The sequence below is a fragment of the Geospiza fortis genome, unplaced genomic scaffold, assembly GCF_000277835.1.
Source record: "Geospiza fortis unplaced genomic scaffold, GeoFor_1.0 scaffold120, whole genome shotgun sequence".
Lineage (NCBI taxonomy): Eukaryota > Metazoa > Chordata > Aves > Passeriformes > Thraupidae > Geospiza > Geospiza fortis.
The window spans coordinates 1,581,301-1,605,337 of NW_005054364.1; the positions used below are offsets into that span (position 1 = coordinate 1,581,301).

Consider the following 24,037-nt stretch of genomic DNA (forward strand, 5'->3'; position numbering starts at 1 on the left):
TCAGCAGGATAGCCCTCTTGCAAAATGCTTGTGACTCACAAGTGAAGAAGGGCTCCTCATGAGAAAAGTTCCAAGCCCTTCAAAATGATCAGTTTAAACCAGCTTTTTCAGTCCATTATTTTGAATCTTCTTCCACATTTTTTTTATGGCAAGAGGGGATGTGCATGCTGTTTCACTGACACTCTGTTGTGGTTTAGGAATGGTATTCCCCAATTTAGTGCTCCCACTGAAACTCCAAACCTTCACTTTCCCCCCCGCCCTCCCTCAGAAGCAGGCTGGGGAGGAGAGCTGGAGGTACAAAAGGTAAAGATCACATGTTGAGATAATAACAACTTCCTGGAAAGAGCAATGAGATAAGGAAACAAGCCATAACAGCTACAGTATCCATAACAGAATGCACAAGAGAGGCAAACAATTCGCATGAGGTTGTTTGGAACTGGCACTACCCAATTGCTTCCTCCAGCTTGGAACCAGCATTACTCCACCATTCCTTCTGCCACGCTAACTCAGATGGAAGGGACCCTGTGAATGCAGGGCAGAGTGGGTTGGAGACAAAGACAACCACACACCTGATGCCCACGTGGCAACAGCGAGAGTTTATTCTTCGAGCCCCTCTTTATTAAGAGGGTTTGACAAACCTGGATAGCTCATTGGGCTGATCTTTTACACTGCCCAGCTCTGGGAGATGTCTGCAGCTTAGGATGGAACATAATTGGTTGAGCTTCCTGTCTTTCAGCCCAGTGACCAGTTTAGAGAACCAGCTGGGTTTCTTATCTATAGCCAAATTAATTGCCCAGTACAAGCCAGCTTGTACTAATAACAGGACCCTTCCCAACAGCCCCAGCAATGCCCCGAGCTGGTACAGAACAACCTCCATGTCCCAGCCATGCTCTTCCTTTTGCTCCTGCAAAAGTCAGCCCTGTCCTGGCCAGAACCAGGACACTCATGTAACAGGCCAAACATATCCAAAACACTTGTCTCAGTGTAAATTGTTTCTGCACCATGTGCATCAAGGGTTCTCATTAATATTGCTATTTGAAGAAGGTACTTCCATATCAAGTCATGGTCAGAGACAATTTTCAGGTTCAAAGGCCAGCAGCCACTAGGCAAATGACAAGGCAGGTTCAAAGTCAGGCCAAAAGGCCATTTGACCTAGGTCCAAATTGGAGAGGTCCAAGGCTGCAATGATTGCAGTGCTGCACATGTTGGAGCACTCTGAAAAGGAGTTCTTCAGGAAAGGGAGGGGCCCCCAATGAGGTTTCCTGGCAGAGTTTTTAGGAGGAAGCCTCTGCTGAAGCATCTTCCAGCTTTTTTTTGTAGAAGCTTCAGAGTCAGCTGAGGCTTTTATAAGACCTCTCTGAGCAAGCTGGCCTTGAAGGCAGGGAGGTACACTCCTGGGCCTCACGAAAGAAAACTGCATGCTGGAGTGAAAGGAGTGCAAAGAATTGACCACAGGAAATAACACTGGTGTTGTTATCTTCATCAATATGTCATTCTCCCTCTAGAGCGTGGAGCTTAAACTCTGTCACACAAAGCAGGGAGAAATCATTCATCATGTCAGTGCAGTAGTGTAGGATTTTCAAGTCAAGTTTTTCAGAAGCAAGTGAAATTGGAGTTCTGTTTCTTCTGTTAATAGTGCAACTGGAACTCCATACACTGCACCAGCATAATTCTTCTGCCCTGTGAGTATATAATGGTAGTTAAGAAATGTCATTTCAACTCACAGAATATGATATTATCATAATATCTTATTAAGTCTTCAGTAAAGTACGTCATTAGCCAATTTCAATTTTCCCATGGAGAAATGTGAAACCCACATGTGAGAATTAATATGCTTGAATGGACTGATGAAACAAGCTTCAGCAAGGAAAAAGACTGCCCTGAGTCTAGACTGAAGGAGGTGGTATCTTGACAATGTGAAACACATCACCTAACATTTCTGGTTTTTCAGTCTCAATCAATACATGTGTCTGTTTTCCAGAAATCAATAGAGACACAGTTCTTTACAGTAGCCATGAGACCCAACCTGACCTGAAAGAGAATTTGTCTAAATAGCAAAGCACAAGCCCATTAACAAGGCTGACAAATGATCAGCTAAAAAAGGGTTCTGAATATTTTAATTTATGATCCCAGCATTGGATGCAAAGAGAGTTTTCTCCAGAGTAAACTGTAGATAATGCAAGACATACCTTAAGTTAGTTACCCTACTCCCCTGCTTGTTCCCTTTCACACTGAAATGTGTATCCCTTTAAATAACTTCGGTGTAGCAACATCATCATCACTAATGTCTCATATCATTTCTAAAATCTGTGTGTATTAAGTATACCCTTTAAAAGGTTATTCATACATTTGTATGAATTCTAATAAGAGGATATAATAGTCTGCAATAATTTACAGGTTGATCTTAAACAGCAAAAGCATTTTGAAATGAAACAGTTTGGACTGTAGAAACAGGAAAATGCCTTCTGAGAGGGCTTCTTTGGGAATGCTATTCTTTACTGTATTTCATTTCTGTCTCAAATGCCTTTAGCAGGTGGCTTGGGTTTGGACCTCCAGCTTTAATCTTTATTGGTCCCCAAATTATGTTATTTGTGTAGTATAGCTTCCTTTATTTCAGTTTGGATATGCTTGATAGTCAGTGAGCCTCAGTGTTGAGGCTCATTGTATTGTTTTTTCCTCATTTGAAATCTGTATCTATTTTATGAAGCACAGTGCATTGCAAGTCGTAGTAATACCTGTTTGGGTTATTATTAGTTCCAAAGGATGGGATACTCTTCAGACTTGACAGTTTGGGAATGGTGTTGCTATCATGAAAACATGTTAATATCAGTATTCATATGTTAGTGTTAGTTCTGGTTTTAAAACTGTCCATGCACACCATGTAATTGGGGAAAAAAAAAAAAAGGCAAATTTTCTTAGGCTGAAATATCAGTGTCATTATCAAGAATACATGTTTTCAATACAGCAGTGGAGGAACAATGAAACAGAAGAAGTAAAGCTAAATATTCTGAGGTTCCTCAAGGGTCAGTGGGGAAAGAAAATCAACAGCAGCTGCAGCAGTCTCATCAACAAAAGAAAACCCTTGTGCTTCCCAAAACCAATTTCCAACAGTGCCACAGTCCACGTTCTGTATGAAGTGCCAGATATTAAGTTCACATGGATGAAGAGAAGCCTGAAGTCCTTCTGTCTCTTATAATGGCTTTTTTCTTTCAATTTAAACTACTGCTTGGGGGCAAGGAGCAGTATTTCAAGAGGATAAATACTCGCAAGAGGTATGGTTCCTCCAAGAAAAGACCATTTGGAGAAAAAGCTTGCATCAGTTCTGCTCACATTGATTGTAGTTTAATTTACCTTGGGATCTTGTTAGTTTTACTTCATTTGTTAGTAAAATGATGGCATTGGCTCTTAGGGAGTTGTCATGTTTAGTTTCATGTCAGCTGTTATTGCTGCAAATCAGATAAAATGGAGCAGCAAGATATTCTGGGCTGGATGATGTAGGTGCACATAATGTTACCCGTTTTCTTCTCTGTAAAGGTAAAAGGCACTCCTATATGGGTGTGTGAGGCAAGATCCCAAGAATTATTGAGCTATTTTAAGCTTATTTAAGGAATGTTGTGATTGTCTTCATTATATATTAACAGCAAGGGAATTAATCTAAAAATAAGATCATGAGTACAATACAGTGATATCACTATCACTGGCATAAAATTTTACAGAACTTAATTTTTCGTTTGCCCTGTTGCCACGTAATACATAGAAAACCACCTTACATGATCCTCTCTTTGCTCTCAGTCTGATCAAATCATTTCAGTTTGAATTTACATTCCCTATAAATCATGCTTCTTACAAGAGTAGCCATTTTTGTGCTAATAATCACAATTTCTGAAGTCTTCCAATGGGACTTTGCCATAAAATGAGGCTGTGGCTACAGAAAACTTCAGAAGGCATCCCCTCACTTTTGAAATATCATTGGTGAGTTCCTGGGCTTTTTATGTCCTTTTTAAGAAACTAAATAAAACAGAGGTTTTAGCTGTATTAACCCTCAGAATTTCAGTGCTAATGGGTGCATGTATGTGTCTGTGCTGCTTACCCATCCATCAGGCTTAGGTAGAGGTAAGTTTATCAACCAACCACAAAAAGAGACAGCAAAATCATGGAATCCTCTCACTTACTGTTAGTATGTTCTTCACAAGACCATGACATGGACATGGGCACTCTGTCACCACCTGGCTGGGCAGACCCCAGGGTGAGCTGTAAGTTTGTTGTGGGACTTTCCCAGCTTTGCTGTTGCTGGCACCTGTTCTACCTCGGGTAGTCCTAGCAGTGAAAAGTCGATTCTTTTAGAACACATAGTAAAAATTATAATTGACTGGTTTTTATTGAGTATTTATGTCTGTAACTGTTCTTTTTATTCCAAAAATGACACTTAGTTTTTTGAAAGTACTTGCTTTTCCCCCAAGCACTACCTCAAACTAAGACATTTATTCTTAGGCCTTAAATGATCCAGTGAATTTACAGTACACAATTAATTGCAACAGTGGCAAGTTTGGCACACCATGCTGTTAAGGATAGCAGGGACTGTAGTGATTTTATAATGAATTCACTCTAAATCGCAGCAAATAGTAGGATACAAGGACATCTGACAGCTGCTTTCCCCAGCCAAATCTCACCACTGAGACTCCATTCCAAGAAAAATAACAAGTCAGGCTTGGTTAGTAGTGCTGCAGCTTGGAATACGAGTTTTGACAAGGGAAAAAATCATTTGTACTGTACTAGCTTTTCATGAGCTGGGGCAAGGAGTAAATCTCTCCAATGGCAAAATAAAGCTGTCAGACAGCTTTTTCATAAGATGCCATTGAACATCAATATGACAATTCTCCCTCCTGATCTTTTTTGTAGGTTGCTAATTCTGAAAGAAAAGTCATCTTTGCCTACATATTTGTGGATTCAGGCACTGACATTTTAGGAGTTATACTAGAACAAAAGTACAGACTCAATAAAAAGGAGTTCCCCTATAGTTTTGCTGAAGACATGCTTTTGTTAAATATCTATTTCTAGGAAAAGATACTGTATTTGCTGCTTTATATTTTGAGATTGATATATACATGTATGAAATAAGTTCTCTGAAAAATTAACAGGCAAATATCCAGGCACATGAGAATACTTTCATGAACTGAAGAACACAATGGCAATGGCCATCAGCCTGAGGCATGTCATTATTAAGGCAGTAATTTTGTTTTTTAAGCATTTGAATAGGTTTCCTTTTCTGTCTTTACTGAACATAGATGAGAAAATTTGGTCTTTTCTCAGTTTGGCCACTTTGTGTGCACCAAAACATAATTGAAGCCTAGGTACGTTGAAGACTGATTGCAGGGGTCTTCTTTTCTAGGTTAGGTGGGAAAGCCAGAGCTCCTGGTGGGAGATCTGAACATCTGATTTTCGTTTCTGGTACTGGAGGTCATGGAAGCTCTTCTTGTTGAGGGTTTAGGGAAGCTCTTTTAGTTCTAGGGTTATGGAGATGGTTATCTTTGCCTTCACTTTAAAATACACTGCTTTATGGCTGTGGAGGAGAAGGAGACAGCAATTAACTCTGAATGTTCTTTTAAGAAAACAGTAAATAGAGTGTGTTGTATTAACATTTACTGAAATTTTGTATGCTTTTCACAAGTATTTTCCAATATTTATCTTCATTTTCTATTAAAATCTTAAGAATATTTCCCTTTCATAGATTACCTTTGAGGTATGGCATAATTCTGAGTATCTTACAAAGGAAAAAAAGCCAAACACTTCTTTCTAAGGACTATTGCTTTAAAATGCTTTGGCCATGAATTCAGACATCACATCAACTCTTATATTAGCAAGCAAGGCATGTTTCAGAGCTCTCTCTCTGGGCTGCCATTAAATCTTATCTTTTCAGGCAGTTTAAACAGTCTTTGCAAATAAATAGTACTGTCAAATAGACCAACCACTTTAGTGAGCTTATAAAGAAAACATTATAAAGAAAACAAGTGTTTGAGGCTAGTATTAGTAAAAGAAAAAAAATTATTTGCTACTAGCACTGTGAAAAAAGCAGTCAGACGTGAGTGCCTACAAAATGAAAATTATCATAAATAGCAAATTAAAAGTTTCAGGTTATACTTCCATTAAATGTGCAAGTAGCTATAAATTAGGTGTTCCTAGTTTTATGAAGTGGCCAAGGGTACTTTTAGTTTCTTTTCCTTTTGTTGGTAGGTTTTTGAATGTCTGGGTTTTTTCTCCCCCAAGTTTCCAGTGTGCTCAAATGCCTCATTCATGTTGCCATGAGGGTTTGACTAATCTCAAGTCTTAGTCATTAGAATGGTGACCACTGATGCAAACTCTATTCACAAATTGTAAGCACTCCTTATATTTTTCCCAATTAGTTGCAAAAAAAAAAAATTATTTATCAGTAAACAAAATGAGAGTAGCAGCATAAGAATTGACTTCACTTACAGTTCTCATATTAAATTCATGTGGATATGTTTCACAGCACATTAGTGAGCAAGAAGTGTTATTGGAAGAAATGGAAAATCAGTAAAATACTAATTTGAAAAATAATCTCACTATAACCACATATGCAAGAACTCCTTTTATTTTTGAAGGTTCACTCAGAGTCAGTTTCTGCACAATACTGTCATTGAAATGTGGAAGTGTGACCTGCCAGACTCTTCCCTGAGTTCTGTTTTCTCAGTTTGAAATAATTCAACCCTCTGGCTGGTCACTGAAGCTGACAGAACCTGCTCATAATCTGCCTGAGTTGCGAGCAGGAGCAGAATCTCTCACAGTTTAGGTTCTCCAGTTGTCAGCATCCACTCGTGCCATGAAATTCCTCAGCTGCTGGGTTTTCAGTCTAGGTGGGCACTTCCCAAGACGTGAGACAGGGGCAGCAAACCTGCAAAATGTCTACTCAGCTTCATGTTGGTCCTAAACAAGCACATAATAATAAAGATGAGGAAAATTCAAACCAGCACAGAATAAGCCAGGCCAGCAGAGCCTACCCAGCTTTGACACCATTAATTTTAAGAATCCTGAACTGGAACATGTGGAGGTACTTGATGTGGGAGTGACATTAAACTACTTTTGATTATTTTTTTCAAAATACTAAGTCTTCAAAAGCTCAGATAAATGGCTCACAGTGTTCATTAAGAAGACTTGACCTGAGTGGAATAGATACTGCTGATGGTGTGAAGAAAAAAGCTGGCAATAAGAAGCAAGGTGAAAGCTCTGACATGCACAACCATATTAGCATGCTGAACTTTTCAAACAGTGACAAAATTATTCTTTCAGTGTCTGTTTCTTCACTGCAATAGCAGATAGAATTCCTGCACAGGTGTTAATGAACCATGACCTTAAATCAAGTTGACCTTGTGTGAGGCTAAATGTACTGGATGTTGTAGTGTAACTGAATGCAAAATGCATGTTTAAAGAAAGTATTTTATTCAAAAATAGAAGAATTATACCCAGCTTTCCACATGTGCAAATTGAATTTTATTATTTTTTTAAGTATTGTCTTTCATTTCATCATCATATATTACCCCTGTGAAATAGCTTTCATTTCTACCTGTAATTAATTCAGGTGTCTAAAGTTGCAGTATGTTTTTGAAAAATGTCTTTGGGCCTATTCTGCCAATAACAATGACTGGGTAATTAATTCAAGCTGTTCCATTAAAAAATAAGTAAAAGACTGAACAAAAGAATGTTTTCTGAAAATAATAGCAATCATACAAGCACTGTAATTGTTGTTGACATTCCTTAGTATTTAATGGGGATCTGTAATACTAATGGAAACTGGAAAGGACTGGAAAGGACGCATTTAATTCAAAGCTATCCAGTCCTGTAAATGAACACTGAGTTTCTTCTTATGAATAGCTGAATATAGTTGTTAAAGTCAGACAGGGTCCTCAATAAGTAATTTTCACTGGTCATGTTTTTCAGAGGTTCTGAGCCATTGACTTCCATTTGAAAGAATTCTTAGCCTTTCTTTTTAACCATTTTCTTTGGTTTTAAGGACCATATAGAGGTCAGGGAAATTTCCAGAGCAAATGAAACAGACATATTTAACTTCTCCAGGTATTTTACAAATAAATACAGTCATCAGCATTCTAAGGGCTCTATTTTGAATGGAGTCCTCTGAATGCAGAGTGCCATGGAGCATCAGTCCACTTAATTTAGTTCCCTGACTTCTCTCAGTATTGCTGCTTCAGTTACCAGTACTGAACACCTAGAAATAAGAGCCCTAAAATGTTGAAAGTAGCAGAATTTTAATTAATCAGTTGCATTTTAAAATAATAAAATCAATTGTTTATATTAAATGCTTGGTAGAATATAAAGCGTACTTTCAAAAGTTATACATTTTGAGACTTCAGCTAAAGTGAACTTTAAAAAGTTATACATTTTGAGACTGTTCAGCTATATTAGAAATAAATATATTATTGACTATTAAGAGTTCTGTTCATACTACATTAACTTTTGTTGGGTATGGTTTTATATTAAATGAAATGGTTCACACAAAGATACATTTATGAGATGAAAAAGGATTCACTTTTTTATGACACTGTGAGAATACAAATAAGGGATCTGTGAGAATACAGAAAAGTACCTTAATCTTTACTTTTTCTTGACTATTCTGTACAGGAGAACTTGATAGAAAACATCGATGGCCAGATTCTTTACATACTTTGATCTAATAACTGCAAATCTGGCCTAATATTGCACAGGGATTTAAATAGGAACCCATATTTGGAAACAATTTTAACCAAAGTTCAGCCCTGCAAAGGCATGGCAACCACTGTTAAATGTATTACACATAAATGTTAAAGGCTTATGTGTGTGTGTCTGTGTGTCTGTGTGTGTCTGTGTAACAGAGAGAGATTGAAATCACTACAAATATGATTTGAGTCTGATGTAGTAGCCATGGTCATATGTCTGCATGCCCCAATAAAATCATATTGGCCATTTTGTTCTTAGAAGACTGTTCTTTCTGTGAGCATACAGGATCGCTTAAAAATTGGATATCTTTATCCATTTTCTTGGTATCCACACCTTACTCTGATAATACCATTATTTTTCTGCTAAGTCACTGAGCACACAAAACTTTGCAAGGGGCTTTTCTTCAAGACCAGACATGGAAAGGCATCCTGGTCATAACTCAGCACGCACAAACTCAACACTTCCCACAGCATCTCTCAAGGGAGAGCTGGTTTGTACCCAAAAAACAGTTCTGTATCAAGGCTTTATTCTAATCAAAACCCCTTGGCAGGCAGAGAGTCTCTTTCCTCCTCCATCTTCTCATTATGCTATTTGTCCACAAAAGCTTGGGGGGGAAAAACCACCCAGTCAATGATAACAACTAAAAAGCTCCTCATGACTCAAAATTTATATGTAAGGTAAGAAAAGGTAGTTTAAACACCCAGAAGAATAGTCTTCTTGTATTACTTCTCTTTGCAGTACATTCAAAACTACTTTTGGTCCTTAAACTGAATTTATATACTCTTAATTCCTTAAGACCAACACTTTTGATAGTTTAGTAAAATAATAATTTTTGGTAAAATAGTCTGATACTTAAAATTATATCCATTAAGGATCATTCTTCACACTGGACTGCAATGCTCCTTCTACTTGGATTAGCCTTTTCCAAAATCTTCCAAAGCAAGAAAAAGAAAAAAAAAATGAACAAAGGGCTCCTGAGCAGAAGGATTTACATCTTCAAAAGGAGACTAGAGGTATAAAAGAGAGTGAAGTCTGAGGAAGAGCGATCCTATTTCTAATTTTTTTTCCTGCATGATACATCCTACTCCCTTCTAGCTTTTCTTTCCTACTGTTTTTTTAATCTCTCCATTTGCAGGGTTTTACTCTTTGTTATGCTCAGTCATAGAGGTGTTTGCGGTATCACTGCAGTTTGAAGCTTATGAACTTTAGACAAAATGCTGCTCCCTCGTTTCTTGGCTGGCACAAAGCAGGAAGACTAAGGGCTGTTCTCATTTGATTTGACTGATGCAGAACAGATGGAATGTAACTGTGTCTCCACACCTTTTATTAACCAGAGACTGTAAAGGAGCTCCAGAGCCTCTTGTATGGCCACTGTGGTGCAGAACGCTCTGGTGTGACACTCATCTCATTCCTGTGCCTGGGGTTTTGTCCCACTGCATGGATGCCACCTAATGAGAACTGTCTACCAAGATCTCCTCTGTTACAAGCCTTAGCACAACATGCCAGGCAATGAGAGTCTTGGGTGGTGTTCACAAGGCAGTGCTGGGATTATTGGTTGTGGGCATGTCTAGCAGAATGTGTGCTGAATGCAAAACCCTCAAAATCATATATTACCTTCTTGACCTTTCTGGAAATTTTAAACATGCACATTAGTTTCTTCCTAAGTTTGTGTTCCTAAGCCTGAGGGTAGGTCTTTTCTTCAGAATGAAGAATGAAGAAAGAATGAAGAAAGAAGAATGAAGAAAGAATGAACAAAGAAGAATGAAGAATGGATAAGCCCCATGGCTTACCCAGTATATATAAAAACACACTAAACACACTAAAAACAACAGATGTGAAAACCAGTTCTGTGTACACTAGAATACATTCATGGCTTAAAACTGTACATCAATTGTCATTTCAATGAGTTCAAATATGCCCCATTTGTGTCTGTCATAGTGGTCCATGACAGCCATCACTGTAGTCTGTAATTCTGCCATCACTTTCATCTGCTTTAATCATTCTACCTGTTTCTCAATTTTTGATCTGCTTTTTGACAATTCTAAGTAATTTTTTTTTCTCATAGTGCTTTAATTAGCAGTCTTTCTTCCCAGTAAATTACTTGCTGGCTGAATCATGCAATCCTTCACTTGACAGAAAGGATGTAAACAAAGAGAATTTTGAGCAACAGTCAAAACAGCAGTATTGGCGCCATAGCATAGAAACTAACTTCAAAGATGAGATTAAAAAAACCTGTAAAATAGGCGTTTCAGATATCATTAATTCCCTATTTGGATCCTGTATTAATAAAAGCAATTCTGTCATTCTCTGTGGAAAGCTAACATTTACCCTTAAATGCTTTTTAAATAATCTTTTGTAATCCAGGGCTACGTACTCTCAGAATTGCTAGATGGCATTGCAGGTTGGGAATGCTGCTCCAGCATTCACGTGGCACATTCTTCTAACTTGCAGCACTTCGTTCTGTGATAATTGAGTCACAGAAGGTAAAATGACCATTTCAGAGTCTAGAATACAGCCACGTTATTGCCACCATTGCATTAGCACTAGAGCTGAATGGCCATACAGTGCAGCGCAGCAACATCTAATAAAGAACTTCAGCCGCTACAAATTTTTCACATTACTGTATTTTTGTTATCTCATATGATGTTAACAATTCAAATACATTGAAAAAAGTGTTTTCAGAGAGCTGAGCATTTTCAAGGTTTGGTACTTACTAAACATGTGTAGATATTTGGTTGTTCTCTTCATCTCTGGAATTTAATATTCTTGAGAGTTTGGTGTGAATTACTTTCAAATTCTGTCTGGAATAAGTAGTTTTATGGTCTAGATGATCAAATCTAATTATGAAATGGCTATTTTAAGGATTGTGCCTCTAATTTTGGGGAAATGTGTGAGATGTACAAACTAAAAATTATGGAAGTAGCATATATATTGTGCAGAATTTTACTGGTAAAATTCATTAACCAGTGAATTCTATAGATTAATTTTATTTAATGTAAAATTGTTAGCCACTGGAGGGAAAAGAGACATTAAAAAAAACATGTTTATAGTTGAGCTCATTCATTATTTTTCAATGTCAAAAAGCACTACATACATTGATACTGGTTAAGTTATTCATTTTTGTTTCAAGTTAAGTTCATATTTGAGTGTCTTGCTGAACCAGAGAAATAAAAAATAATTTTCCAGTAAGAGCACTTTTTCAAATTAGACATTAGAGGGGAGGGAGTTTGTTTATTTATTTGTTTACACATAATGTCTTAGTTATTTCAAAAGGATTAGAAATAACCTCAGAGCAGTATTTGAAATTCACAGTTGCAGACCAAATGTGAAGATACATGATTACATCAAAGTTCAGAATACCTCTGCTAAAGTATTATTAAAAATATATATATACTTTTTTTAAAAAAAGGTTAAAATGTTTTTGTAGTTTAATAATATCCCTTTATGCTTTGTTTAGCACCAGCTGGAGAGAGCATGATGAACATGCTTGTTTTCCAGTGACAACAAAATAATTTTCCATTAAAAGTTGTTGTATAGAAAATAAATAAATAAATAAATAAATAAGAAAATAAACACATTTTCCTGTGCAGCATTCAAGGTCAAATATTGAAATAATCCATCTGATAGCTTAATATGTGAGTTTGGAATGGATTTAAAATAATTATGGAATCTGCCAACATATTCTCATTATACAGAGTATAATTAAAAATTAATTTCAGTCATTATGAGTTGTGTGAATACAGAAAAGAAAATGTGTCCTGTTTACCTGGCAAGGTCCTTTGAATACCTTTAGTAACAATGAATTATTTTGTTTGTCAGCAATGTAGGATGGCTCCGGTTATGTGTTGTTGTCATTTGCATATTAAACATCTGAGCTCAGTTAATGCATTATAGAGCTCTACCTCTTTGATGCATCATAACCTTGCATTTTCATTCCTTGCAGAAGGGAATCCATATACCTGGTGGGTTGGAAAAGCCAATGAGAAGCACTACTATTGGGGCGGATCAGGACCTGGCATTCAAAAATGTGCCTGTGGCATCGAACGCAACTGTACTGATCCCAAGTACTACTGCAACTGTGATGCTGATTATAAGCAATGGTGAGTGCTTTACAAGAAGGCAGGATGAGAATGACCAAATCTCCTAACTTTTACAACACTGCCATGAATTTGAATATATCTTTTTTCTATATTTCCTTTCTTACCAAAGAAAAAAGGCAAAATTATTATATTTGTGATTCCTCCTGCAAAGTGTCAACCCATGTCTGGATTTCCATTTTATTCATGGTGTCTGTGACTGTTAAATATAAGGACTGTATTCATTATTTCCAGCCCACTGAGCTATAGAAAAGAAGGCTAAAATTGCAAAGGCAAGTCCTCATAGGAAAGACCAGCATTTTGATTATCCATGCAACTTTGTCTCCATAAGATTCAGTTATACTGCAATACAGAATTAACTTTATCCCTGCAACTTCATGGGTTTTTCCCAGAATTTATCCTCTTTAAAGTGTTGCTTCTGCAACACTTGAATGTGAGTGATATGTATTGAAATCACTCATCTAGTGCCTCCAACTCTCATTATCTCTTTTTCATGAAGAAAAGTATGTTAAGAACTAGACACGTATTATGTAATGAGGCTCTGTATTTCAGAGGAAGCTACCAGGCTTTGCATGAGGTAATTTAATTAATTAAGGCAGAAAAAAGAAATAAACTTGCATCTCTGATATTCCCCATAAACATGAACAGACTGTAAAGCTCATAATCATTTTGAGTGAGACCCTTTCTGCGGTTTACAACACTTTGTTTGTGAGCCTTAATCATTTGTGTCTCTTTTCTCATGACAGGCAGGATTATATTTTACATGGTATGCAATGTTCAGTGACATATTGAAACCATACTTTTATGAACATTTCTCCCATTAATAGCAACATGTGGGTAATTGAATCAATACTGGCTCGTAAACCATTTGAGGTTAATTGAGAAATTCTACAGCTATTCATGAATGTAGAGGTACAGAACTATAGTGGTATGTCAGAGTCTAAAAAAGAAAAAAAAAGAGAGTAGGAAGAATCACAGAACCATAGAATCATAGAATAGCAGTGTGTGAAAGGGACCTCAGAGTTCCTCTAGTTCAACACATCTGTTTAAGCAGGATTGTCTATAAACTGTTGCCCAGTACTTTGTCTGGAGAGTTTTTTAATAAATCCAAGGATGGGCTCTGCAGCTTCCCTTTGCGCATTGTCCCAGGACTGGGCACCATTGGAAAGAATCTGACTCCATCTGCTTTGCACCCTCCAGTTAGTTACTTATGGACATTGATGACATCCTTCTCAACCTTCTCTTCTCCAGGCTGAGCAGCCCCAGCTGCCTCAGTTTCTTTTCATAGGAGGGATGCCCCAGTCCTTCTATCACTTTAGTGGCCCTTCATTGGACTCCGTCCAGCAATTCCATCTCTCTTGTACTGGGGACCACAGAACTGGACCCAACACGCCAAATGTGGCGTCACTAGTGCTGAGCAGGGGAGAAGGATGGCCTCCCTTGCTGGCAGAACTTTGCCTAATGCACCCCAGGATGCCATTGGCTGCTTGGCCTCAAGTGCACATTGCGGGCTCATGTTCACCTTGGTGTCCAGCAGAATCCTTAGAGTGTTTTCTGCCAAGCTACTTCCCAGCTGGGGGGCTCCCAGCATATACTGGTGCATGGGGTTGTTTCCCCCAGGTGCAAAGCTTTACACTCTTCACTGCTGAACTTCATGACATTTCTGTGAACCCACTCCTCCAGCTTATGAAGATGCCTCTGGATAGCAGCTGAACCCTGTTTGATGTGATCTGCAAGAATGAAGTATGAAAAACACAAAAACAGAGTAATAAAGGAAACTTTCCAGGCCCTGCAGAAATTGTAGATTAGGATGTGAAAAATCAAATATTGCCACAGACATTTCCACCCTAAGCTTTGACGTTGTTAGGATAGTAATCTGTTAGCTATGATATGGGGTGAACTACACAACACCACAGATAGAGAGGAGTCAGTTTTAGAGACAGGGTAATCACACATGCTGCCGAACTTCAGAAATATAATTATATAGAGAGAATGAAGAATATAAAGTCAGATGACTCCAACTCAATCATAGGCACTAGAGCAGTGTGGCAGGAGGGATGTAGGTTTGGTTCTGTGTCAAAATGATAACAATAAAAGGAAGATATTGTGATAACAGTTACAATAATGGTAGAATTAGAAGCACTTACAGTTTTCATTGCCTGAGGCACTGGATGCGTATCCATTAATAATAGGGCTCTGTACCATATGTTGACTGTTTTCCTTTACGCCAAGGGAAACGTATGGGGAAAATGGCACTAGATTTTGAGCTCTTCTTGAAGATTCCCCAAGAGTCACAGATGATAATTTAATAAGCAGCATTCACTCAATAATCTTTCTGTAACCTCTACATCCCTTACATACACTGAGATTATGTGGATTCTACTAATAAACAGATTCATATTGTTATAAGATTTAGATCTAATATAGGCCTATTTTCATAAAAGATCTACAACTGTTTACTCAGAACTTCATACAAGAATACATTATTATATATAATATTTCTTTAGATAAGTATCAGAATTTTTTCAGGACAACCACTGTTCATTGCAGGACATTTTATGAAAAGCAATTATACCACTGGATATTATATTTTAATCTGTGGTGTGTGTAAATCAAAGGAAGAAATGAAAGCTATATTACAGACTTTAAGGACATTTTGTTCAAGATTCATTTTTTCAGTTTGGTTTTGTCAGAATCTAGTCTTTTCCGTAGTCATATCTTTTGGGTTGGGAGTTATTTTGAGGAGTCCTAGTTAGGAATTTTATCTAGCCATGTTCATCAATACCTAAGAAGCGAATGAGCTCCAGAGTAAAGGAGACCTTGATTACTTTCATCATTGGGGCAGAATTCAACCGGGGCCTCCAACACATCTGTGCCCAATTCTGGTGACAGCAAAACAGCTGCTGGTTTGGACAACAGAATATGCAAGAGTTTATGATGAGCAGACAAGTCTCAGTTCATAGATTAACAAAGCAGCTTGCCACAGCTTGCCACCATAGCTCACCAGCACAACTTATTTTAGGATTTACGATCCCCTAAACGAGAAGGGCTGAGTAAACGACAAACTGTGGCTGAGAATTCAGGTGGGACTTTTGCAGTAGCTGTATATCTTGTCCACAGCTGGGAGCACTGCATTTGCTTGTGGTATGCCCACAGTGATGTTCTGCACCTGCCCAGCCAGTGTTGGAAAAATTGTTCTGGGGTTTTTTGGGTGGTTGCAGTGGTAATATACAGAGGGGAGAAGGCAGTAGACAGAGAAACAACTGTATTAGAAAAGGTAAGGAAGTAAAATAGGAAGAGAAGACTCTGTAGAAATTGTGAGAATCAAAGGTGAAGAAGAAAAGCAAGATTCAGGAGAGAGATTTTACAAGGAAGTTGGGGAGTCACTGAAGAATCAGTCAGGCTGAATCAGAATGATGTAGTGTAAGTAGAATATTGTCCACTGTTTTTATTGTAGAAATTAGAAATTGTGTTAGAAATTAAGAAAGGAAATACAGCTTGATGAATGATTTCATAGCAAAGGCAAGAAAATGTTTCCCTGGAGATCTGGACTCTAACCCTGCCTCTGGAACCACATTCCTGCATGATGCTTCCTCAGTTTCATAAACCATTTCTTCACAGAACAGTCATTAGTCTGATCCTAATTTTCTGGAAACCCAGTGTGGAAACCCAGAAGTCCACTTTGTGAAAATACCAAACATTCACAGCTGCAACCAGAATAAGGGATCACTCTCTGAATACATCTAATGCAGTCATTCAAAGAAAAAAAAAAAAAACACCAAACATATAGACATCTCAGATGGAGCACTAAGTATGAGTGTTTTTAACATAAACATATTTCAGCCTCAACATCCAATGTGTAGAATGCAAATTATGCCAGCTACTGCCTCATGGAAGTACTGCAAAAATAGGTAGATTTATGAAGCAATCATCTGCTGTTCTAGTGAGCACTATAAAAAGTCCAACGAGAAAATGTGGTCTTTATAGAAAGATTTGAAATAACACATTAGATATAAAATGGTACCCACACATTGGAGCATAAGAGTAAATTTGGAGAGTAGGCAATGTTACACTAAATGAGCGTTGTCTGCATCCTATACTGAATAATGCTGAAGCCCTCCAGAATAAATAACAATCAGGGACCAGTCAAGGATTGCATCATGGTGGTAGGAACAGGGGACTAATTAAAACTCTTTTTTTTCCAAAATTTTGTGTTTGGTTTTTTCTTTTTTGAGTTTTATTTGTTGTTTTTTTTTTAACCAAGTATGTAAGTAATTCTATGTAAGTACAGAACCAGCTGTGTCAATTATGGACTCACTTACTATGTAAATTTTCCCGGGTATTAGTGTATACCATAGGCTTGGTAAGCCTTACATCTGTATGGGTTTTCTATTAATGATTTTTAAAATTTCACATCACACCTTGTCTATCTGAATAAAATAGTTGTGTAGAACTATTTAGCACATGCCTAATGTGTTGATTATCATTCCTGGATGGTAAATAAGCCAAATGGTAAATATTAGCATGGAATGTGAGATATGAAATTCAGATTTATGTGTATTTGCACACATAGTCTAGAATAGAACCTGATTCTTAGGAAACTCATGTTGCTGTTGCAATGTAAGTATTAAGTAGTCATTTTTGTCATGATAAACAAAAATCCAGATGGAGGAGCTTCACCCTGAGTAATCCTGCCAAAATTATCTTTTAGTCCCAAATTATCTATGATTTGCATCCAAAATGAAATTAATTCAGAGTTAAATGGATCAGATTGTATAAGAAAGGTTAGATTTGCTTGATAATAAAGATAATTTTTAAAGTGTGTGTGGTTGACATTTAAAGTCAGATTGTCTCAATCTTGAGAGAATGAAGGTAGCTTTTATGAGTAGGAAGAAGTTCTCTGGGTTGCTGCTAAACAAAATTATAATGAAATTACTAATTTTAGATAAAATGTAAGACTTTTAAAAAAAAATCTTATTTGAATAAAACCGTAAGTATTAGAACATAGGCAGTTCCTTTTAAAAAAACGACTGGCATTGTAGAGATAGGCACACTGTACTAGTTAAGTAGAAAATGTAAAGCTCTGCAAAGAAATTTTGATTCCTACTCTCCTTTGAGCCTGGGGTCAGTTAAGACTCAGATTGGCCAAAGTTTCTACACCACAGGGTCGCTTGCTCAGAGAAGTCAGAATAAGTCAGAAGGCTTATAATATGATGCTGTTCAAGGATTTACTCAGAAAAGGTGACATAAGAAGCTTTTTCACTTAGCACTTCCTGATGTGAATGCACTTCAGGTTACAAAGTGAGTCATGGACTTTACTTCTGACTACTGGTGTGGTTGCTAATGTTACAGGAACTATTTGGTGGCCCAAAAGATGATCAAAAGGGTTTAAGCAGAATTTTCAGATAGAATTGCTTTGGACAAATGGAGAAAATCAGTGGAGGGAACCTTATTTATAATCTCACAGTTTGGATATTAAAGTTTCTTTCTCCAGAGCCTGTCAAATTGAGTCATTTTTGTGAGATGTTTTACAGAACACTCTGCAGGATGCATCCCTCTTCCCTTCACAACTCTTGTCCAACAAAGGGAGTTTCAAAAGAAAGTTTCAGGTCATGGGTAAAGATGACTAAACAAAGCTCAGAATTATGAGTTGTTTGAGTTACAGGAATATGGGTGGATGTTGAAATGCCAGCCTGAAGCCATGGAAATGACAGGTGGGTCATTTGTAGCCAGATTTAACAGGATATTAAAGGCTCCTGGAGCTATAGGTAGACATCCATACTTAAGTTTAGTATGTAATAATTATCATCAAAATCATAGAAATTTCCGTTCCTGACTCCCTGAGGCACTTTTGAAAGTTCATCTGTCCTTTAACCTTTTGTGCTCTCAGTAAGAGAGCTGGTGATGCAGAGAGATCTAGATAGTTAGAAGACACTGGCTTCTCCTGTCCTTTGTTAGAAGCTGCTAACAATGTCTCTGTATTTCTTTTTCCATTACTTTCCCATCTAGGCAGAAACTGGAGTTTCCACAGAGGTGTTACATGATCAGAAGTGTCTAGGCTACACATTCTTTGTGGAAAACAAAAACCAAAACCAAACTGAGAACTTATTGTTGGCTCTATGCAGCTACATTTTGTTTAAATTTAATTGCTATTTCTAGCATTAGGTAGAGAAATCTTAAATAGGTAAAAGGGATCAAATTTAAATATACCTAAAAGAACTTGAAGGACTATAAAAGTGGTATTGAGGCATATGCATGAGTAGAATCATATATATATATGTATATATATATGTGTGTGTGTGTGTGTGTGTGTATGTGTAAACCACAAAAAACAAAAAATTTCCAATAAAACTAGACAGATTGACTGCATAAAATCAAGAAATTATATGTGTGTATATATCATATTTAAACAGTAACTTGCAAAATATTTTTGCTACAACACAGAGGCCTGTATTTAATAAGAAAACACACTGGTTTATATTACAGGAAACCAAAAAAAAAAAAAAAAACCACAAAACAAAACCAAAGAAAACAAAACAAAATAAGACCAATACAAAGCAAAACAAAGTAAAACAGAAAACCAATTAAAAACCCAAACAAACAAAAAACCAAACAAACAGAACATTATCTAATAAGATTTGTAGTGTGCTGCTGTGTTACTTCACATCTTTATCAGATGATTAATCACAATTTCCTAGAAATTTAGGAAACTTTGTAGAATTAGGCCACAGCACTTTGGAAACTTTCATTCAACATTTCTGCAGAACTTAAAGGCCATCTTTGAAATGATAGACAAGAAAACACTATTAATAATTGTATGCAGTAATTATATCTCTTAATCAAATAAAAGTTGATATATTAAAACTTTTTTTTTAGTTATGCTTCAGGAATGAATTAATTTTGTTGATAAGGCAGGGAAACTTAGCTGACAAATTGCACTATTTCAGGTGGGTGGTTTTCTTGTACTCTTACAAATCCAGACAGGTTTTTTTAGGTCTTTTAGGGTTACCTTACAGAGTTCCTCCGTACATTGACATTGACACCCAATGTTATATATTTCTAGTCAGTCAAAATTTAGCACTTTGACAGTATGTAATGGCACAGAATAAAAATTTACGTGAAGATGCTAAAGACAGAAAGTCAAGTATTCAAACCTTAGGAGATATACTTAGGTAGTACTTTTTTCCATATGAATGATATATTCGAGTTGAAACTTTCACCAACAGACAAGCTGATAGCCAGAAGCCATGAAGTTCATTCCTTCTAGCTACAATTTGGCCATTAAAACTACTCCAGTAGGGAAAAGGGTCAAGTGACTGGGTATTAAATAGCTGCTCTTTGTCCTATGCTTCTCAACTGTACTCATCACATGTAACTGGTATGCAACATTGAAATAGAGTTTGCATGCTGAAAAATGTGAAATCTTCCTTAAATAAATTCCATCCTCTTATTTTTATAACCTGTTCTATGTTTTATTTATAAAAATTATATATACCTTGTGTTTGTCCATTATGCATTCTTCTTTTTTGCTTCTTCCACAAGAAAAGGCTGAATGATTTTTTTACTGATAACAACAGATTAAAAGTTTGGGAGATGGAAATTTTGATGTGGAACTCCTGATCATGCTACAAATGTGCTGAGTACCACCTTTCAAACTCTCCTTTCCTTGTGCCTTAGTACCACCACAGGATTCTGGCCAAAATCCAGGATTTTGTTATGCAAGGCTGTCTACAAACAAAAAAGGACTCTTTTATTCTTCAATGCTGTGCATTCACTTCCATAAATGTGTACATAAAACTGATTTGAGTGATTTAAAATTTAATCCAATGAAGGGCGTAGCGCCTGTTGCACAGTAAGTTTTCAGGCTATTGCTTTTATGTAGAATTGGAAGGACTTTGCTGTCTGGAATTGCCACTAAAGCTTGTGTTTCTAATGAGCTGGCAGCTCTAGTCCAGGATCCAGACAAACCTAGGATCCCATAGATTGCTCTTTCTCTTTTGGAGATGTTCCATGCAAGTACTGACAACAGCCATGGTATGTAGCTCACAGGAAATGACAGATTTCCAGCCTCAACTGATACAGATTGAGGGGTTTAGGAGTTTCAAGATTCAATGAATCATGAAACTTTTAAATTTTACTTGTGTTTTCTCTCTTTTCTGCATTATTTACCTTTGGGACTTGATTCAGGCCTTTTTTATAGCAAGCTGATCCTACTTGGACTTTAGCTATCATCCTACTCCCTGGGAGTAGGGAAAACCTTTCCTCTAAGACTTCTGGCTCATGGCAGTGACCAGACATTGAGGAACAATGTCTTAACATTCTCCAAATCTGAAAACACAGGAAAATGTGGGCATTGATATGGCATGAAATAACTCTTTGTCAACCTGCCTTTTCTTTGTTAAAATACCCCTTTCTTACTCAGTCCTGTGTACGATGATTTTCTTCCTGTAATCAATACAAAACCATGAATGAGGAAACAGGATTCTGTACTGCCTCATGCATCATGAGCGGAGTCTTTTACCTTGCTGTAAATGTGCAAATGGTCAAGCTCTAACAACCTCCTAAAGATGAGGATGATTTCTTTTTGACTTCAAGTTCATTCATTTCTCAGTGCTAGCAGTAATTAATGGACTTAAAGGGGAAAGTGATGACAAGACGTTATCCTTGTTTATTAATTTACTCTGTAAATCATTGTCAGAAAAAAGGGAGTGTTCATCCTGCTGCCAACTTCACTTCTGAGTGTTGCTGTTCAGGTTTTCTTGTCTTCAGTTCCAGCTAGTCAAAGACAGATGGTGTCATCCAGGTCTTTTTAAGTTAAAGAATCAGTTAACGATGGCATTGAAAAAAAAGTCTATCAGAATTATGTATTTGTAATTATTATTCTCTGGCTGTTATATCCTTGCTGTTATTAAAAGTGTCCTGTCTTTCTCAGGGTATTCTAAAAAATTTCTGAGGGGGTTATGAATTAGCACGTGAAAAGGCAGATATATATGATTTTTAATTCTACCATGCAGACCATGGGAACATAATTCCCAGCACATTTGTATACTTTTTGTTATTAAACTTCATTATTTGTGTGAGTGACAAATCAAGTGAGCAAGAACAAAAGTGTCTTTTATGTTTGGCACAGAAAGATGCAGACTTTTTAATCTGAATGAAAAGCTTGTAGTCCTAGCTTCAAAGCAAATGACCTTACTGTCACAGCTTGTCAGGTAAGGGCAGAGTACATTGAGCATTGTGCACTGCAGAACTTTCAGCTGCCAATTATTTTCTCCTTCTCCACCTTTTATTTATGGGCTAACTTAAAGACTAATGACTTTGCCCTCAGTGCCATGCTATGAAGATGAAATCACCCCAATGCAGACCAGCCCAGTGTATTTCACTCCGTACCTGACACTGCTTAAGTCTTGAAGAGTGTGCTTTTCTTCTTAAATTGTAGAACTCCCCTGACTTTTTTATTTCTGAATCAGTGCAGTCAGATGTAAAGACATCTGAAATATATGACAACCTCTGTTATAAGGTAGATGAAGACTGCAGCACATGATTAGCTGTTATTACTATTAGCAGTCATATTTTAGATGAAACAATCACAAGGGAGTCCATCAAGCTGAAGGTGCCTCCAGAGTAAACAAAAGATATATCTGTTTTCACTGCTTGTTCTTTGGTGTACCAGGAGATATATATAGATAGATATATAGATGTATAGCTATATAGATATATACATAAATAGATGATATACAGATATACAGATATACAAAGATATACAGATATAAGGGGAAGAATGGAAATAATCATATGCGGGGGAGATTTGGGAGTCTTGGGGAAGAGAGAACTCATAAGCCCTTGAGATACTTCTTTTGTACCAGACTTAATGGGAATATTGTCTTCAGAGCAATTGATCAAAATATCCTGTCAGTTCATCACTGAGGTAGTGGCAAAAATCTCAGCATTTGAAGGAAGAATTGTTTCTGGTCTTTTTCTCATTTTGCCCAGAGATTCTTACCACTACAAAAGACCCGATAAAAACCAGAAAATAAAAATAGACAAGACTCACCTGTAGCATTGTGTTTGCCTAGGAATGATTGTTATATACATAATGCATTATTTTACTCTAAAGAGGAAGATGACTTACACTGTCTGTGAAAAATACTAAAAGCAATCAAGTAACCTTTCATAAAGCCTGGAAATTGAGCAAAAAAAGGCAATGGTTCTAATACCTAGAGAAAAGGGAAACTTGGTTTCCTTTTTTTTATTTGTATCTGTGGTTAGGCTTGTAGAAAAAGCTTAAATTCTATAAATTGTTTTAATGTCATGGACTAGGCGTGGGTTTGTCTTAGTTACCATTCATGTTTCCCTCCTGGTTTGCCCTAAACATTCAAAATTTCTACTTGTCTGTAATTAATTATGGCTAGATATTTTGTCCCAGCTGCAAGTCTCTTTGCACCCCCCAACCCTCCCTCCCACCCCTCCTCCAGCTGTTTTTCTTTTCCCTGCCTCCTGTTCACGTGCTGAATACTATACTTATGAAAATTATTAGTGTAAATTACAGTCCCTGGAGACCCCACAAAGTTTCTAAGAGCTGTCTGAGTGTGCAGTGGAGACTTGGTAAATCAGGTCTAAGGTAATTTGTTGCATTTTTGTCTCAAGTTTTTTCAACATTCTTTAAACTGAAATTAAAATGCTACATGGATTCTTTACAGCAGAAGTGTGTCTATATGAGCCAGCTTCCTCATAGAATTCAAATGGCTTTTTTTTTCATATTTTGCTGAAAAACAAGTGGCTTACTAGGAAGAAATTATTCTATCTAAATCAATATATCAGGACAGTTAGTTATTGGTATTCCTTTATCACAAATACTATCTTTTGCTCAGCTTTTGGTCAAGTGGAAGTTGATTACGGGATTACATTAAATGTAGATTAGGGAAACAAAATCTTTGGGTTTTGTCTTAGAGCTATTGTTTAAGTTATACAATTTCCTTTAAGGAAGTACTTGAGTGTATATATATAAAACACAAAGCAAAATGAAAAGGAAGAAAAAACAAGTTTTCGAGCAAGCAGGTAGATATAAAGTTAATAAACTAAAATCTGCTGACAGTGTTTAAAAATGTAATGAATAATGCAGTAAACACAACAGCCTCTATCTATGATGCAAAAGCTTTTTCTTGGCAATGTAAAAGCACAAAGAGATTTGTAGCTATTATGTCTATGAAAAT

The 24,037-nt window shown here is 36.8% G+C and overlaps 1 protein-coding gene across 1 annotated transcript in view; it reads left to right on the forward strand.

The window, feature by feature from the left end:
- The window catches only part of CNTNAP2 (contactin associated protein like 2), a 1,021,786-nt gene that overhangs the window by 814,074 nt on the left and 183,675 nt on the right, over positions 1 to 24,037 (forward strand). The window contains exon 14 of the mRNA XM_005424150.2: positions 12,671 to 12,827. Within this exon, the coding sequence (XP_005424207.1) occupies positions 12,671 to 12,827 (157 nt within the window). The remainder of the gene's footprint in view (positions 1 to 12,670; positions 12,828 to 24,037) is intronic.